The following is a 20013-nucleotide window of genomic DNA, read 5'->3' on the forward strand; positions in this document are numbered from 1 at the left end:
TTAACAACATAATAAATATAGTCCCTATTTTTTTTAGCATGGCTTTCAGAATCTCTGAATCGAAAAAAGAACACAGAAAAAGAAAAGTTACAGAGGAAGGAAGAGTGTTTAAAGAAAATTGGACAGAAGAATACTTTTTTGTTGAGGCAAACAATAAAGCACTCTGCTTAATTTGTGGTGAATATGTGCAAGTTTTCAAAGACTATAATTTAAAAAGGCATTATATGCAAAAACATGCTGCAAAATTCTCTGTGTATCAAGGAATGTGTCGTAAGGACAAAGCAATGGAACTTAAGAAAAGTCTGTCTTCTCAACAAAATTTATTTAAAAAAGTTATTACTCAGACAGAATCTATTGTAAAAGCTAGTTATGTGGGAACATATTTAATAGCAAAAAAATCAAAACCATTTACTGATGGTGAGTTTATTAAGCAATGTATGGAAAGTGTGGCAGACATAATTTGCCCTGAAAAAAAAGGGGATATTTCTAAAATTAGCTACAGATACGGCTCAACTTGCCATTTTTATGAGAGGTATTGATAATGAATATAATGTTACTGAAGAGATGGCTTCTTTAGTGCCATTAAAAGACACAACTAAATCAAGAGATTTATATGAAGCAGTAAAAAATATGTTAAATAGATATTCTCTGTCTTTTGTAAACATATCTGGTATAGTTACTGATGGTGCCCCAGCAATGGTAGGTAGAAGGGAGGGACTTGTAAAATTAATAGAAAATGATGCAATTGCTGCCAAAAACGCACATTTAATGAAGTATCATTGCATAGTACATCAAGAAAATTTATGTGCAAAAGCTTTAAAAATGGATAACATCATGCAAATAGTGATAAAGGCTGTGAATTTCATAAGGGCCAAGGGCTTGAATCATCGCCAGTTCCAGGAATTTCTTAGAAGTATAGATGCTGACTGTGGTGATGTCATTTACCTCTCAGAAGTAAGATGGCTAAGTCGAGGCCAAATGTTGAAAAGATTTTATGATTTGCGACATGAAGTAAATTCATTTATGGTATCAAAAGCAAAATGTGTGCCTGCACTTGATGATGAAAACTGGCTTACAGATTTAGCATTTTTAGTGGATTTGACCTCCCATTTGAATGACTTAAATATGCGTCTTCAAGGTAAAAACCAGCTTATCAACACAATGTTCCAACGCATAACAGCATTCCAAACGAAACTAAAATTATGGGAAGATCAAATTAAGGCAAACAATTTTATGCATTTCAACACATTGGCCAAACATATTCCTGTGAACACTGAAAAATATGCAGCCTTGCTTTATGATTTGATACAAGAATTTGAAAAACGTTTTCAGGATTTCAGGGAAAATAAACAACATTTTGCTATATTTGCAACACCATTTTCAGTTGACATAAATATATTACCTGCCAATTTTCAAATGGAATGCATTGAGCTGCAATCTGACTTTCAGCTTAAGGAAAAATTTGATCATGTGTCTTTACTGGACTTTTATAGGTCCTATCTTCCCAGAGATAAATATCCCTCACTGCACAACCATGCCTTATTCATGTCATCACTTTTTGGCAGCACCTATATTTGTGAGCAACTTTTTTCAAGAATGAAGCACACTAAGAGTAAAATTAGAACCAAATTATCTGATGAGCACCTTGAAAATTCACTGAGAATTGCAACTACTTCAATGGAACCAGATATTGAACAATTTAAGATGTCAAAAATCCCACTAGGATGGGTTAATTTGCTCTCTTTTCTTTTACTTTTTTTGTAAACTTTACTCTTACAGTTATCATCTTTTTTGCATTGTAAAAACATATATTTGCTTCACATTGCATGTGTAGACAACTTAAGGAAAACTTTGACTGTGTCTTTACTGGACTTTTATAGGTCCTATCTTCCCAGAGATAAATATCCCTCACTTCACAACCATGCCTTATTCCTGTCATCACTTTTTGGCAGCACCTATATTTGTGAACAACTTTTTTCAAGAATGAAGCACACTAAGAGTAAAATTAGAACCAAATTATCTGATGAGCACCTTGAAAATTCACTGAGAATTGCAACTACTTCTAATCTAATGCATCAATATCTGGTTCCATTGAGCAGTAGTTTATCAAGTCAAGTGCAATGTCAAAAATTCCATTAGGATGGTTTATTTTGCTCTCTTTTCTTATGAATGAAGAATGAAGCACACTAAGAGTAAAATTAGAACCAAATTATCTGATGAGCACCTTGAATATTCACTGAGAATTGCAACTACTTCAATGGAACCAGATATTGATGCATTAGTAGTTTATCAAACACAATCTCAAAAATCCCACTAGGATGGTTTAATTTGCTCTTTTCTTTTACTTTTTTTGTAACGTTTACCAGTAAGCTGCAGGCTGAAGCTAGCCTTTCATTAGGCAGGAGAAGAGCCATGTAGTTTTTGGAGTTGCTTGCCACAAAATTAGAACCAAATTATCTGATGAGCACCTTGAATATTCACTGAGAATTGCAACTACTTCTAATCTAATGCATCAATATCTGGTTCCATTGAGCAGTAGTTTATCAAGTCAAGTGAATGTCAAAAATCCCATTAGGATGGTTTGTTTTGCTCTCTTTTCTTTTTTTGTAAAACTTTACTTCTATCTTCTTTTTTGTGCATTGTACAACCATATATTTGCTTCACATTGCATGTGGAGAGAGAAAAGGAAAGTAAGTGAAAAAAAGAAAGAAATGAACAATTAATAAAAGGTATGGAGAAAATAAAAGAGTGAAATAACATGTTGTTGTTCTGTTTTTTGTCCAAACACATGATTAGCTGGCATAGTAAGCCTATTCCTAACAATATGACAGACTGAGGTGGTAATGATTATCATTACCGGGTAATCATTACCACCTCAGTCTGTTGTCTTGTTAGGAATAGGCTTACTATGCCAGGTTGTAACAATGTGGTGACCTAGCTAGGGGAGGAGGGGGACTACCTATTGCCCAATTAGTAATCATATAGCAGAGAAGGTTGCTCTATATTTGTCCCATATTCCAGTGTATAGCTCAATATGGTTATCTAGCTGGTATTGTAGTTAATTTCTGTGTATTTCCTTTATTTTTATAAATCAAAAGTGTTGTGTATTTCATGTGCGGCCCCAGAAAATTTTTCTTCTTCAAATGTGGCCCAGGGAAGCCAAAAGGTTGGACACCCCTGTTCTAGAACTTAGTATTGGTTATGGAAGTGGTAAGTGTTTGGAAGGTTTGCTTTGTTTGTTTGCAGTGCGAGTTCATGGTGGTGGTGTAATTATATTACAATATTTCTGCTGCACTGCACCCCCTCCTTTATTATTGATGGCCTCTGATATAGCTGAAGCTGCTGTAGCTCAGTCTAATGGATATTTATGGAATATTCTGTACAGTGAGGGGACCAAGGATGCATTATTATTACCTCTTCTGTTTACCTACAAATACACACAATGCCCCATTCTGGCTTGCCTCCAGTTCTTTAGCCATATTGGTATGGGTGGGGGTTTAATGACCTGTTCCCTTTTGGGTTTACTTTGTGAGATTATTAAGGCCCCTTGTACTACGAGGGTATAAAACAGTGCATTTTCCACTCACTATTCTTTATACACTGTTCTCTTCTTGGTATCTGGGCGCTGAGTTGGTTTTGAATTTTTTTTTTAACTAATTGCTTTTCCACCTTGTCTCTTTGTGCTGACCCCTGCTCCTATTACCTAAATGCACACTGGAATTTGATTTTCATATTGTGCTCCTCTAATTAAACTATTTGAAATTTGGAATAAATTTTGTTCCTATAACACTGTCTCCTTTCTATTTAATTTTTTTTCTTGTTTTCAGTTATTTTGAATTGTGTTATCTGAGCTTTCTTCGGTGTGTACTCGTGGACGCACATCCCGTGTCTGTCCAGCTACTTAAATACAGATGGACATTGGTTATCTGAAAGTGACATGGTGTGATCTCCAGATGATCTGCACATTTTCACAGAAATGCTAATCATTTTTCTCTTAGGGACAATGGCTTATGGGGCCTTCAATACCTACTACTTTTTGAGTGAAAAAGTGTTGGTCAAGGCCCAGAATTCCCACCAGCCACTTCCCACTCTGTATAATACACTGGGTGTGGATTTATTAACACTGGAAACATGCATCACCGGGGATGTTGTCCATAGCAACCAATCGGATATTTGCTTTTGGTTTTCTAACTTGTAGGTGACTGTTCAAATCGAATTGCTGATATTTTGATAAGGGCAAGATCACCAGTGATGTTTGTCTCCAATGTTAATAAATAGGCCTCTTGATGAGAGGAGTATATTGATTATTATTACTTAAAATTAGTGATGGGTGACTCTTGCCCTCTTCGCAGAAAATTCATGAAACGTAGACAAATTCACCTAATGCATTGGTCTATGGGTGACCAACAAATTTTGCTCATCACTACTCACTCACTCACTACCCTTGAAAGAACCATGTAATAGGACATACAGTAGCTATTATGAAAATAATTTTAGTGTGATTTATGCCATTTAGGTCTACCTATTATTTTTTCAATATTTTATGTGATTACGTTTCTAATAACTGCTATAACATCATTTGCTCACTCTACTAAAGCATTGCTGTCAGTGAACATATTTGCATGGAACGTCTGGATGTTGGTCAGAATAAAGTGAAATTGTTCGTATCTTTGGGAACAGCAGAATAGAAGGGAAGGATGGATAATAATTAGTCGGCAATTATCAAGAGTATAATGAAAAGGGGGAGGCTTGTTCAAGATGAAGAGAAATCTGACGGGGTGAAGGCAAGCACAAGGCCAGACCTAAAAGAAGAGTTTACTTGGCAAATGCATTTTATAGCTTTTTAACAAAAGTTTAAATCCAGGTATGGGATCTGTTAACCAGAATGCTCAAGACCTGGGGCTTTCCAGATAACAGATATTTCAATTTGTATCTTTATCCCTTAAGTCTAATAGAGAATCATCTAAACATTAAATAAACCCAATAGGCTGGTTTTGCTTCTAATAAGGATTTTTTATATATTAGTTTGGATAAAATACGTGGTACAGTTTTATTGTTGCAGAGAAAAAGAAAGTTGTTTTTAAAAATTTGGAAGACTGCATTTCTGTAATTTGGAGCTTACTAATGGGTTTCGGGATAAGGGATCCCATACCTGTACTTTATATAGCACTGGCACTATTCTGCAGCTCATTGCAGAGATTGCTTACATAATACGGTTAGTTTACCAGGATCCAGTTAGCCTGTTGGAGTGTTTAGGAAATACACACAGACATGGGGAGAATATATAAATGGCATGCAGGCAGTGGCCAAGCTGAGATCAAATTCAGGACCCTAGCAAGTCACAAGTGCTTCCCACTGAACGATGCTTTCATGTCAATGAATAACTTTTCCATGTTTTTTGTTTATTTGAGCGGGTGGGATTGTTTTCTTTCTTGGTGTTTTCATTGTTTTATTTTGGCATAATACTATATTTTTTTTATTTTGATCTGATAGTTTCCTGGCAATGTACAGAAATGCATTAACTGTACCAACAACTGCTTTATGTCAAACATCCACCGGGTGTCACTGTGACACCACTAGCACAAGGACAACACATACTTTATTCATATGGTGCTGCCGTACAATTACACATTGAATTGGAGCCAGATTCAGCAGGAGCCAATTCAGCCGGTTTGTTTTTATAGGTGTCAGAACCCACACAGAACCCCACAGTGTGAAAATAAAGCTATTTTAATAAATCAAGGCTGCATTGCCAGTCACTGCTATACCATACAGTAGTGCATTACATAAATAGATATATAAACAATGACATTCATATATGTTGAAGGGGAAAATGAGCGCTGTGAAAATATTACAACAATTACAAATTATGATGAAGACTTTAGAGTGATACACACACAAGAGTAAGGCAAAAAGGTACAGTACAGGTATGGAACCTGTTATTCAGGCTAGCTCTGCTTCCAATAAGGATTCATTATTATTCCTTATAACAGATCCCATACCTGTATTATTTGTTTTCTGGATAACAGAGCCCATACCTGTATTATTTGGATTCCCCATAACAGATCCCATACCTGTATGTTCAGTAATAATGAGTGATTGCTAAGGGTTATGGCACAGGTTTGCTAATGGAGAGGAAGCCTAGCAGATCCCCAGATCCCAAGGTCTGTACTTTACTGACTGTGTCTAATCCCCTATACCAGAAGCATCTCAATATCAGAGGCACATATGGATTCCATCTATTTTGGAGGTTGCCTGGTACTTCCGGGGAGGGGGGGAGGGGTATATAGACATTAATGGCAAACGGCATATGTCAATTAAAACAACAATATTTCATAAAGGTTTAAGAACTTTTCAAAGATTACCTCTTTTTATCAGCAAAATCAATTTACAGTAATGTGCGGTCTCCTAGATTTATCCATATGATCAGGAAGTCCTGCTTTATGGTGCACAAACACACATGCCCATTTTCCAGTTCATTTACCCACCAGTAATGGATGATGTTGAATACACTGGGAACTGTCTTCATCTCTGATAAATGGTTTAAAGATTGGTTTGAATCCTGGGAGAAATTAAATTGGGCAGAACATAAGACTTTATTAAAGTTGAGAAATAATAGCAGACTCCCTGGTGGAGACTGTAGGGGAATTTGAGGAGAGTCTGGAGTCTTGACTGGAGTCATTTTAACTTCTGATACATTGTGCATATCTTGAAAAGCACTGCGTATCCAGCGCTATATAAATAAATGATGATGATTGTGCCTATAGTCAGGCAAACTGAGAAGGCAGGACAGAGAGCTGCTACAAGTAAGCAGAAGGATAAGTTGGCCATACACACGCCAATATAATTGTATAAAATTTCATTTGCAGGACATACAATTGTCCGTCAATTAATGGGCAGGACATCTGGAATATATGGATAACATTATTATTACTTTAATTATAATTATTGAAGTTCAGTTCGTATTCTGCAGAATAGAACCAATACACCAGCTCATTAATTGTTTTCACATACGACCAGCATGCCTTCCTATAATTTATAACCCACAGTTTATTCAAGGCTTTAGTGTCCCTTCAAAATACTAATGGGTGACCAGTATTCTACCTTCCCTTTCCTTAGGGATAACCATACGCGGAAACTGTATTTGTTCTCAGAGTTGGTTTTGCTCATTGCAACACGATTTGGAAAGGGGTTGTGTCTGCAAGACAAGGGCTTATAACTTAATGCTAAAATACATACTAAAATTACATTACAAGGTAAACTATCATATTTTTTCAATCAAATTGGTGTTTCAATAAACACAGGTTTCCCTTTTAATAATTGTAGTTCTTGTTGATACTGGTAATATTTTTTACTGGCTCCAGAATTGGCCTGATATATATCTGCCCATGCCACTGTGTCAGTTGGTCACAGCTCAGTCTTTTACAGTTAGTGACCGTTGGTCTCAGTACATTGGTTTGACTCAGACCAGTGTACATCTCATTGCGTTTGCGAAGCATTTGCTTGCGTTTTTTTTCTTGTGGAAAGCGAATTCCCCTAATTATGGTTGAAGAACTGCCTCCAGCGATGGAGAAGAGTACTCCTCCAATAAGGAGTGAGGAAAAAGAACTTTTTGCTGCTACAAATGCAGAAATGGAAAAGAAGGATTCCATCAGGATGAAGCGAATGATGGACAACAACCCTGGGAGGGCAAATGGAAAGAAAAGGAAGAAAAGGAATAAAAAGAGGAAACATCTGTGCAGTGGCAACAGCAAGGTGGAGGAAAAGAAGGAAGTTAGGAGAAAAAGACACCGAAGTGGTGAAGACTCCATCAAAGCAGAGGGTGAGTAGAAACAAGAAATTTAAAATGAAGTTATTGTTGAGATGCTTTTATCCTGTATCTATGGTTAAACAGCACAGTTTGTAATGTGGATCTTAATGAAAACTTGGGGTGGGGGGATTAAAGTTATGCAAAGGAAATTTTAAAATGTATAAATTGGCCTAATCTGTTTGTCAGTCTAACTAGATGTCTTTCTATCTTTGAGCCTGTCAGTTGGTCTGGTCAATATGTCTGTCTGTTTCTATATCTATATCTGCCTGTTTTTCCAGATCTATCAGAACCACTAGCCACTGCGTGTATTCAAAATCACTCACAGGGATACTGACCATTCTCAACTGGTTTTGGTTGCTGTGTGGCTTTTTGTTTAGTCAAAAAACCAATCATAAAATCATTTATTATATATTTCACAGTTCCACCAATTTTCTGGTTTCAGTCTGGGTCAAAAACATTGGTAGACCTGGTAATCATGTAATAAATATGCGATAAATACTGTTTATATAGTTTAGTTGTAGGCTTTAGCTATATTTTATACATGAAGTTGTTGGTATGAGCATACTTTCAGTGCCCTCCCTGTTGTTGCTTTTTTTTACCACCACTGCTCTCTTTTTTTCACTATGGCACCCGTCTTATGTTGTTTCTCACCCCCCCAGTGGTTCATCATGGCTGTGGGAGCAGTCAGCTGTTGCTAGGGGTAAATGAAACAAAAAAAGGTTTGCCTAAGCAGTGAAAACAGTAGGAGAAGGGGATGGAGAACTGATAAAGAACTGTAGATTAGTATATACAGGTATGGGATGTGTTAACCAGAATGCTCGGGACCTAAGCTTTTCCTGATCAGGGATCTTTCCATAATTTGAATCACCATACCTTACCTCTACATCCTTAAAAATCATTTAAACAATAAATAAACCTATTAAAATTGTTTTGCCTCCAATGAGGATTATATCTTTGTTGGAATGAAGTACAAGGTAGTTTTGTGCCATTACAGAGAAAAAGTAACAAATAAAAAAAAACAGGCAAACAAAAGTATTGAAGAAGTGATGCCTATATTGGCTAACAATAAAAATACATTGAATGTTTTCGGAGCACCAAGGACCCATCCTCAGGCAAAATACAAAGGAAAGCTGGAAAGGCATAGCATATATTCTATTAGATCATTGAAGAGTATTCACAGACAATACATGAGAATGTTCCAGATAGATAGAGATAACTTTTTGAGATAAATTAGGATGGGCAGTAAATAGTCCAGGGGTCTGGAGTCAGTCAGGTCACATAGTTAAACCCGACCCTAAATTCAGGCCCTGTTTTAATGTGTAAAATAATTTCATACATTTGAATTCATAGATTTTTCTTTCTCATTCAGTTTTAAAGTTCCCTTTTAGAATTAAGACCTGCATGTCCTGCAGACTGTGATTTTAGTTGCATGAGTTTTGCCCCACTGGTGTATCACATGATTTGCTCTAAATCTTATGTCAGTCCTTGTGTGTCGTTTGTATCAGGTATCACTTCTACAATACTTTTGTGTTTGTTTTTTTATTTATTTTTGCCACTGGCTAACATGTACCACAGCTTTTGTTTTGTGATTTACAAAGAAAAAGGAAATCATTTTAGCAACTAGAATTATTTGATAGAAATTGAGTCTATGGGAACCAGCCTTCCTATAATTCAGAGCTTTCTGGGTTTCCACATAATGAATCCCATACCTGTATAATGCACCCTGTACTAACATTTTTAAAGATATTTGGAGTCACATTTAAAGCCACCTTGTTAAGCATTGTGTTTCAGCCCCATTCTTTTATATGGTCACAGAACTCATTGTCTACATTATCTATTATATATACATTTATAAGATTATATACATACATGCACACATATATCTATATACTTACAAATAAATAATATACTTCTATAAATTAGCCCTCATAACCAATCTTTATTTTGTAACCTGTACTAATGTGGACATCGAATTGCAATCTCAGATTAAATAAATGGCAATATGCAAAACATACCCATTGTTCTGTAAGTTTTCCTGGACCTAACTTTATTCTGTTTACTTTTGTCTTTTCTCCCAGAAGCGGGAAGTAACCAGAAGAGGCTGCACCAAGAAGTTCCTCTCCCCGTGGCAGTGAGCATGTGCCAGATCCACGCAGAGCTTGGGAGTGGTTCATTTGGCAAGGTAAGTGATGAACATCTGGGAACTGGTTGTCCTTATCAGTTGGTTGATGTGCCTCAAACGAGCCTGGAATTGTAGGGAAGCCCCAGGCATATTGGGAGGCAGCCGGTGGTATATATTTAAAATAATTGTTTGTTTATTGCTGTCTATCCCAAAACACTTGCCAGTTGCTAGATCCCTCATTCATGTTTATCTTATACAGGTGGGATGAAGTGGGATTCAGGCCATGTCTCACACTACTGTCTTGTGGGGCAGCATTACAAAAGTGGCCTAAGTTGATATTAATGGTAAATCCAGCCTGGGCCCCATAAATAACCTTCTAATCATTTCTCTTTTTCTGCATTTTTTTCAGGTGATGTTGGCATCTCTGCCTAACAACAGGCAGCACGTAGCCATAAAGGTGATACAGAAGAGTGACAAGGTACAGCTTAATGAAATTGTCACTGAGGCTAACGTGCTGAAGATGGCTGCTGGATGCCCACACCTGTGTCATGCATATGGATCATTCCTAACTCAGGTACAATATAGTGTCACAACATTAAAGGTGTTTCTTACCTTTGAGTTAACTATTAGTATGTTATAATATGGCTAATTGTAAGCAACATTTCAATTGGATCTCATTTTTTCTTTTTCTTTTTGAATAGTTTTTTTGAATTATTTGCCTTGTTCTTCTGTTTCTAATTTTTCAAAAGGGAGTCACTGACCCCATCTAAAAACAAAGGCTCTGTAGTGCTAGTTTATTACTATTTTTTATTACTCATGTTTCTATTCTGAGCCTCCCCTATTTATATTCCAGTCTCTTATCTAAATCAGTGCATGGTTGCTAGGGTAAGTATACCCTAGCAACCAGATTGCATAAATTGCAAACTGGAGAGCTTTTGAATAAAAAGGGAAATAACTCAAAAGCCACAAATAATAAAAAATGAAACCCAATTGCAAATAGTCTTAGACCATCACTCTCGACATACTAAAGTTCATTTAAAGATGAACAACCTCTTTAACGAAGTAAAACTTGCGACATTCACCAGAGAGAAATTTTTGTGAACTCCACTGATAAATGTGCCAATTAAAATTGCAACCAGTTTTTCTACTTTATCTTTCTGTCTCTAATCTGAGTTTCTTCAAGTCTGTGTTCATATCTCTCGGATCTATCTTTCTTATTAATTTGTCTTTCTGTGTCAGTATCTGTTTTTCTATGATTACATATCTGTATCGATTTAAGCTAAATATATCTCCCCTGCTATCACTATCAGTGATGAGCAAATTTGTCCCGTTTTACCAATAAATTTGTGAAACTGTGAAAAAATTAGCAAAATGCATTGAACGCATTGAACGATCAACAGGTGTTGAAATATTTTTCCACGCAACAATTCTTTCCACACCTAATGCATTAAAATCAATGGGTGTTTTTTCTTAAGGCGACTGTTTTTTTTTGTCCAAATCCATTAAAGTCAATAGGCGTTTTTTTGTTGCGGCGATTTTTTTTTTTTGTGGCAAATTTTTCCCGCAGTTTTGTGAAACAATTGCACAAAGTCCCCACAAGTCCACCGCTGGTGAAAACATTTGCTCATCACTAATCTCTATATCTGTCTATGTCTATTTATCTGACTATACATGATTTCTCTTTTTATCCTGTGTTTCCTCAGACACTGGCAGTTGCCCTATTTTTTAGCATACCATGAGCTCAAGAAGGTGGGTTATCTATACATATGGGTCCTTCTCCATTATGGGAGCCTTGCACCAACAATGAATCGAAGATATTTTTACTAAAGGTTTCCAAGTTGGTACTTTCTTCAGCCATAATATTAGTGTGTGTATAATAATCAGTGCACCCTGATAATTTGCCTCAGGATATTTGACAAGAAAGAACATGTAATACAATAAATTAGCTTTCTCCTTAAAAATTAAACCTGGAATCCTTCATGTGTCTGGGATTTAGATGTCTTTTCTTTTGTTTCTCCAACCAGCGGCATGCTGTTTTTGTCATGGAGTATGTCAGCGGAGGGAACATGGATGATCAGATCGACATTGCAGGAGCTCTGGAGATGGACTCCATAAGGTAAGTAGCCAAGCGTGTGATAGGAATAGGACATAACAGGCAGAGCAGGGTGTAACCTAGAGAACCTAGTTGTTTATACTTCACAGAAAGGCAAAGAAAAGTTCACCATTTTGTATTTTCCCACTATCCTTCTATGACAGGACTTGAGAAATATTTCTTGTTACATGTGTATCTGAGAAGCTAATTAACAACATATTTCTATTTGAAAAAGGGTTGTCCTCTTCCCTTTGCCATGACTCCTTTATTTTTTCCGCTCTAATGCCTATATTTGGTGATGTAGTCATAGCCATAACCAAAAATAAATCAGAATATTTAAATGGCATAAAGTTAATGAAGCTGTCTAATGTTATGATATTCTCATAAAATCTTGCCAGTTGTATTCACAATTGAAACTGTGAGGGCAGAATCAGACTGGATGTATTTGTATCTTTGCTTATGAAGTCATACATGGTGTGTAACTGTGTGTTAAGTACTTAATTGAAGAATTAGGTGGTAGGTACAGGGCTAGGCTAAGCATTGTGACCATTGGTGCCTTCTAGCCTACATAAAGCATGATTGGATGCCTACATTCCCCCTTACCTGCTATGTATGTGTGTGTATGTATGTATATATATATATATATATATATATATATATATATATATATATATATATTTTATATTTAACTTCCTTATTTAGGATAATACATTAGACCTAATTATTTAGTAAGTAAGGTTCTGATTAAGGAAGGACAATAAACTAGACTAAATAAAATAAATATATTTATCAATAATAATGATTTTAATTAAGATTTTTTTTTTTTTGCAAAGATTCTACGCCGCGGAGATGGTGTGCGCCCTCCAGTTTCTGCACTCAAATGGGATTATCCATCGGTATGTTGCAGAAAAATGTCACTATATATCTATTATATTTATTGTTCATTTCACCCACTGTTCAAACACAAATAATGCTGCTCAAAACAGAGAAGAGTTTAAAAAAATAATATTTCCGGTGAATTCAATATTTTCCATAATTTTACATTTGTACATGTAATTACAATTAAAAGCAATATATGTGTGACGATTACATTCTCTGCACTCTCCTCTTCTCTATTTTCAGTCGCCCACCTTAAACAGCACTTTTCATAATTTAACTCCAAGTACTTTTATATCTGTGGGATAATTTTATCCTAACTTTGCTGTCCAAACTACCTCCCCTCAAACACTGAAGTACTGGAAGTACTGCTGTGACCTCTTGAGCCTGTCCCATTGACTGAAACCCCTCAGCTCAGCACGTGCATTAGTGCCAGTCAAACGCATTTAGCTGTGCAGGCGAGGGAGATGACTTTTTCGGTTATTGTATTATTTTTCCATTATTCATTTTTTTTCCATTTGCATATCCCCAGTTTGAAATGACTGCATATTTGTTTGTATTTTATAACTTTGCAATATCACTGGCCTGCTTTGCATTCTTTTTCAACCCTAATCTGAACTTTGCAGGGATCTCAAACCAGGTAATGTCCTAGTTACCAGCGAGGGACACGTAAAGATAGCTGACTTTGGATTGGCGGTCGAAGGCATCTATGGATATAGAAAGGCCAGAGGAAGAAGAGGAACACTGCCTTACATGGCCCCAGAAGTAAGAGATTTAAATCAAATGCATATAGCACTAGAGGTGTTAGAGTTCTGATGTATGTAACATTAATTAACCTGTTTTAATGTCTGTAAGTACTTTCATTCAGGTACAAAAAAGGAAAAAAATATCGTTGCAGGTGATACAGTACCGTCATTAAGTCTAGATTTCAACAAATTCTTTGTAAGCATAGTTTATAATGCAGCATGAAGAACAACTTCTGGGAATTATTTGATTGTGCTTATTAACTTACTTAGCCAGGGGTAAAGAGGCAGGATGAATAAATAATCCTTCATTGATCCAAAATGTTACCTCTCATTATCTTTCTCTTTCACATATGCTTTAACCATTGCGTAGCTGCTTGGAGATATATATATTTATTTAGCAACCTACCCTTAAAGGACATGTCAACAGAAGTTGTTTTTTTTTACCTAATAAAAGAAAACACAATGATAAGCAACTTTCCAATTTAAAAATTGTTAGTGCTTTAAAGGTTATTTGTAAATATAATGTAATGTAAGAAAGACAGAGAATTTGTAATGAATTTATATTGCAAAGCTAATAAGAATTATAGCTTCTTTTATTAGGCAAAACATTATTTTTTGTGTTATGTCCTTTATGGGTAGGTTGCTAATTATATATATATATATATATATATATATATATATATATATATATATATATATATATATATATACTGAACAATGGATTAGGCTAATAAAACTGCACCTTATATTTTGAGCTTCTGAATGTGCTCTAATCCACCAGCAAAGCCAATTAACAGGTAAAGGTTTGTGCCTCCAAAGATGCCCCTGTTAGTTGGCCTTTTCTGCTTAAATTTTTTAAATGCTTCTGTTATGATCGGTATAGATGTATATAATATAATTAATATTTAAGGCCTCTATAGACAAAGTTAGCATTAATTATTTATAAAGCTGCTGTAACACTGGCCTTGTACACTAAGAATAATAAATTCCTGTTTAATTTGTCAAAAACTAATTATGTAAAGAGGCACAACAATACGTAAGTTAAACACAGGGTTATTGTGATGCTCAGCATGTTTTCTTGCTTTCCCAGGTGATAGAAGGGCAGGCGTATGATGCAGGAATAGACTGGTGGTCCCTCGGAATCCTCATATACGAGATGGCCACCGGAGATCATCCATTGTACTCTGGCAATGATGTATCTGAGTTCATCGAAGCCATTAAGTATAACAAGCCCCGCATTCCATATTGGTTCAGTGAGGAACTACAAGATCTCCTGCAGCAGGTGAGTACAGGAACTTATACAGAGGATGTCTCTAGCTCTGTTATAATATATCTATTTCTGGGAGGTGGGGTGATGATAACAGTTCGTACGGATTTAGTAATAGCGCTAACTGGATGCATGTGATCTACACAAATGAATAATCACATCTTACAAGATGTAATCTTAGGAGTTTTTAACAAGAGTGGATTGGTACACATTAAATACATAATATATATTGATTTTCTCCAAATCAACCATTTTATCAATTGTATAATTGTGATATTCAACAACATCATCTTTTATTAACCATATTTATTATTTTGTTAGTTGCCAAATCTTTAGATATAAATGATGAACTGCACCAACTTCTTGTTTCAAGTGAATTTTGCTAAATTTTTTTGATAACTATTTATTTGGATATTATGGGTTGATGTTAATTTCTAATATACAGTGTTGATCTAGTTTTAAAGGAGAATTCAACCTGTTCAGGAAAAAAACCTGTACTCTTCACCCCAGGTAGAACTCCCTCCCTCCTCCCACCAGGCTAAATACCCCCCCGGGGAAATGCCCCATACTTACCCCTTGGTGCAGATTCTTCCAGCGGAGTTGCACGCATACATCTTCAGTGATCTCTGTAAACTGATTGAGAGATTTTGGCAATTTCCGTGTAATTTCACGCATGCACAGTTGTCTCAAACCGGCAAACTGCTACAACTGCTCATCCGCAGAAATACTGATCTCTCAGTGTGAGACCAGATTTATATTTTGTTAATCAGGAGTGTGTTTTATTTTAAGGTCAGGACCCTTCTTCTGTTTATACATTATTGGTTACCCATGGTATCAGTATAGTTTGAAGGAAAATGGACTGACTCTTTGAGATATGAATGGCAGGTGTTTAGCTTAACTTCAGCAATATATGCAAAACTGATAATTTTTCTTATACTTTAGCTTCTGATGAAAAACCCTGATGAGCGTCTTGGCTGCAATGGGAACATTCGGGAGCACCCATTTTTCCACTCCATTGATTGGGTGCAACTGGAAAAGCTGAACGTGCCACCCCCCTCCAAACCAAAAGAAGTAAGTACACACTGTAATATGAATGAAAACCCACTGATTTAACTTTGGATGTAACACTTTGCACATCCACCAATACCACTGTTCTACTACTTTGCCAAATATAGGATCAAATATCCACACTACCCACAATACTGGTAAAGCTTTTCACTGTGTTTTATGTTATTAATCAGTTATACATTTATACTGAGTCTTCTTGCAGTAATAAAGCAATGCCATGTATATGAAGTTTAGCAACCCAGCATTCTGTAAATTCAAGTAAAAGAATAACAAGACTGCTCTATTTGTTTGTAATTGCGAGTGCAATTTCCGCAACTGCATAAACCCCTCCCCCTGCACCTGCTAACAAAAGTGCAGAGATGCACAGCAGCATTTGTGCAGCCACTCACTAGAGTTTTAGGCAATGGGGTTGATGCAGTAGGGGCAGACAGTGTCGGACTGGGACACCAGGGGCCCACCAATTAATCTTAGACCAGGGGGCCACTCTTAGTAGTATTGTTCTTCCTCTCCTCCCTCAACCTCTATTCTCCTAGTCTCTTTTCTTTACATACTATAATCTATTATTCCATCTATTTAGCCTCTTTGTTCTCATAGAATTTGGGAATAGCCATGAAATATGCCAAATGTCTAGCAGCATGAGGGCCCACTGACACCTTGGCCCACCGGGACTTTTCCTGGTATCCCTGTGTGCCAGTCCGACACTGGGGGCAGAGGGCGCAGTGCAGGGAAATATTTTAGCCGAAAACAGATGTGGGTTTAGTTATGATGTGAGAGTAGCACTGAATGTAAGTTTTACTAAAAATGTGTAACCTCAGCAAAACGTTCTAATTTTTTTCTGAAAATGTGAAAATAAGTAGCTTTTGCAGATTAACCTTAATTAGAAAACAAATTATTACACAACACTATGGGGCACATTTACTTAGCTCGAGTGAAGGAATAGAATAAAAAATACTTCGACCATCGAATTGGCTACTTCGACTTAGAATCAAACGATTTGAACTAAAAATCGTTCGACTATTCGACCATTCTATAGTCGAAGTACTGTCTCTTTAAAAAAAACTTCGACATCCTACTTCGCCATCTTAAATCTACCGAGCATCAATGTTAGCCTATGGGGAAGGTCCCCATAGGCTTTCTAGCAAATTTCTGATCGAAGGAATTTCGTTCGATCGATGGATTAAAATCCTTCGAAACGCTTGATCGAACGATTATTCCTTCGAACATTCGATCGAACGAATAGCGGTAAATCCTTCGACTTCGATATTCAAAGTCGAACGATTTAACTTCGATAGTCGAATATCGAAGGTTAATTAACCCTCGATATTCGACCAATAGTAAATGTGCCCCTTAATCTCTTACCATTTCCTGTTGTAGTATAAGATTGCATTATACTAAGGTACTTACCCTGCTAATGGTTGTAATATTCATTTCAGCAGTGTCAGCCTATGTTGAGTATTATGACATTATTTTATTGTGACTGAAAATTAAAGATTAATGTTTTTTTGCTATACTGCAGGTGCCATCAGTGGATTTCAGCAAGACCTATGAAGAGCCACTGACATTCTTGGAGTCAATAAAATACAACATCTCTTCGAGATATGTCCCACCAGCATCCCCGTTGGAACAGCCAAGCCATTTCTGGACATCCAGGAACATCTGTCCTCCTCAAGCCCAAGCACTGGTTTCAAACTATCCATACCATCAGGCTCCATTATCAGCTCAGTTTGGTCCTTTTGGCTTCCCCAACCAGCCTTACACTGCATATCGGCCTAATCTCGGCTACTACCAAAGGCCATTACCACTGATTCCTGTTCCTTCTCCTTATTATCACCAGCCAGTTTTTAGTCCTGTTATCAGACCTCCGTTGGTTCCTTTCTTCCCAGATTCTCACCATCATAACCAGCCTCTTAATGTCTTCAACACCCCTTGGCCTTTTCCATCACCTCTGCAATAACCATGTTCCTCTATCTCTTGCCCCTAAGATTTTCCCCCGTTTTCAAACTATTAAATGAGACCTTACCTCTGGCCACTTATCCAGCAATGCCTTTGACTCATCAGTCATCAGTCAACGGCCTTTGTATCTTTTTCACAAGCGCTTATTTCTTGACCGTTTTTTTTTTAAACACTTGTCTCTACCTCTAGCCTTTTCCAATGGCTACTGTCTCTAGTCTGTTACACCAACCAGTCTCTTGTTTATTCCATAACTCTATGTTTCTGCATTGGCCCATACCACAGCCTTCACTTCTGGCCCTTACCACTGGCTCCAACACCGGCCCGTTCCATCTGCCTCTTCCTGCAGCCCTTTACGTCTACTGCATCTTCTGGCCCTTGCCACCGGGCCCAACACTGGCCCATTCCATCGGCCTTTACTCATAGCCCTTAACACCGGCTACTGTCTCTAGCCCATGTCACCGGCCCCAACACTGGCCCTTTCCATCTGCCTCTGCCTTAACATCAGCTGCTGTCTCTGGCCCCCAACACTGGTCCATTCCATCTGCCTTTACCTATAGACCTTAACACTAGCTTCTGTCTCTAGCCCATGTCACCGGCCCCAACAATGGCCCATTCCATCGGCCTCTGTCTGCAGCCCTTAACATCGGCTGCTGTCTCTGGCCCCCAACAACGGCCCCAACACTGTCCCCAACATTGGCCCTTTCCATCGGCCTTTACCCATAGCCCTTAACACCGGCTACTGTCTCTAGCCCATGTCACCGGCCCCAACAATGGCCCATTCCATCGGCCTCTGTCTGCAGCCCTTAACATCGGCTGCTGTCTCTGGCCCCCAACAACGGCCCCAACACTGTCCCCAACATTGGCCCATTCCATCGGCCTTTACCCATAGCCCTTAACACCGGCTACTGTCTCTAGCCCATGTCACCGGCCCCAACAATGGCCCATTCCATCGGCCTCTGTCTGCAGCCCTTAACATCGGCTGCTGTCTCTGGCCCCCAACAACGGCCCCAACACTGTCCCCAACATTGGCCCATTCCATCGGCCTTTACCCATAGCCCTTAACACCGGCTACTGTCTCTAGCCCATGTCACCGGCCCCAACAATGGCCCATTCCATCGGCCTCTCTCTCTGCAGCCCTTAACATCAGCTGCTGTCTCTGGCCCCCAACAACGGCCCCAACACTCTCCCCAACATTGGCCCATTCCATCGGCCTTTACCCATAGCCCTTACCACCGGCTTCTGTCTCTAGCCCATGTCACCGGCCCCAACAATGGCCCATTCCATTGGCCTCTCTCTCTGCAGCCCTTAACATCGGCTGCTGTCTCTGGCCCCCAACAACGGCCCCAACATTGGCCCATTCCATCGGCCTTTACCCATAGCCCTTAACACCGGCTACTGTCTCTAGCCCATGTCACCGGCCCCAACAATGGCCCATTCCATCGGCCTGTCTCTCTGCAGCCCTTAACATCGGCTGCTGTCTCTGGCCCCCAACAACGGCCCCAACACTCTCCCCAACATTGGCCCATTCCATCGGCCTTTACCCATAGCCCTTACCACCGGCTTCTGTCTCTAGCCCATGTCACCGGCCCCAACAATGGCCCATTCCATCGGCCTCTGTCTGCAGCCCTTAACATCGGCTGCTGTCTCTGGCCCCCACCAACGGCCCCAACACTGTTCCCAACATTGGCCCATTCCATCGGCCTTTACCCATAGCCCTTACCACCGGCTTCTGACTCTAGCCCATGTCACCGGCCCCAACAATGGCCCATTCCATCGGCCTCTGTCTGCAGCCCTTAACATCGGCTGCTGTCTCTGGCCCCCACCAACGGCCCCAACACTCTTCCCAACATTGGCCCATTCCATCGGCCTTTACCCATAGCAACGGCCCCAACACTGGCCCATATCATCGGCCTTTACCCATAGCCCTTACCACCGGCTTCTGTCTCTAGCCCATGTCACCGGCCCCAACAATGGCCCATTCCATCGGCCTCTGTCTGCAGCCCTTAACATCGGCTGCTGTCTCTGGCCCCCACCAACGGCCCCAACACTGTTCCCAACATTGGCCCATTCCATCGGCCT

General features: G+C 38.6%; 1 protein-coding gene across 1 annotated transcript; it reads left to right on the forward strand.

The window, feature by feature from the left end:
* Positions 1-7262: 7262 nt before the first annotated feature.
* Positions 7263-18750, forward strand: LOC121399413 (protein kinase C delta type-like). The gene is made up of 9 exons (XM_041580060.1): positions 7263-7822; positions 9889-9992; positions 10342-10506; positions 11957-12048; positions 12858-12920; positions 13527-13665; positions 14737-14928; positions 15856-15984; positions 17498-18750. Exons 1-9 carry the CDS (start codon positions 7543-7545, stop codon positions 17933-17935), a joined length of 1602 nt encoding a protein of 533 aa, XP_041435994.1. The 5' UTR covers positions 7263-7542; the 3' UTR covers positions 17936-18750.
* The last annotated feature ends 1263 nt before the right edge of the window (positions 18751-20013 follow it).

The sequence above is a fragment of the Xenopus laevis genome, chromosome 1S (assembly GCF_017654675.1).
Source record: "Xenopus laevis strain J_2021 chromosome 1S, Xenopus_laevis_v10.1, whole genome shotgun sequence".
Taxonomy (NCBI): domain Eukaryota; kingdom Metazoa; phylum Chordata; class Amphibia; order Anura; family Pipidae; genus Xenopus; species Xenopus laevis.

What these genes read in the sequence shown, in the direction of transcription:
- LOC121399413 (XM_041580060.1), top strand. Translation starts at nt 7,543, where the DNA reads ATGGTTGAAGAACTGCCTCCAGCGATGGAGAAGAGTACTCCTCCAATA. An exon ending in AGACTCCATCAAAGCAGAGG is followed by an intron (nt 7,823 to 9,888) that starts GTGAGTAGAAAC and finishes CTTTTCTCCCAG; the next exon opens with AAGCGGGAAGTAACCAGAAG. An exon ending in TACAAGATCTCCTGCAGCAG is followed by an intron (nt 14,929 to 15,855) that starts GTGAGTACAGGA and finishes CTTATACTTTAG; the next exon opens with CTTCTGATGAAAAACCCTGA.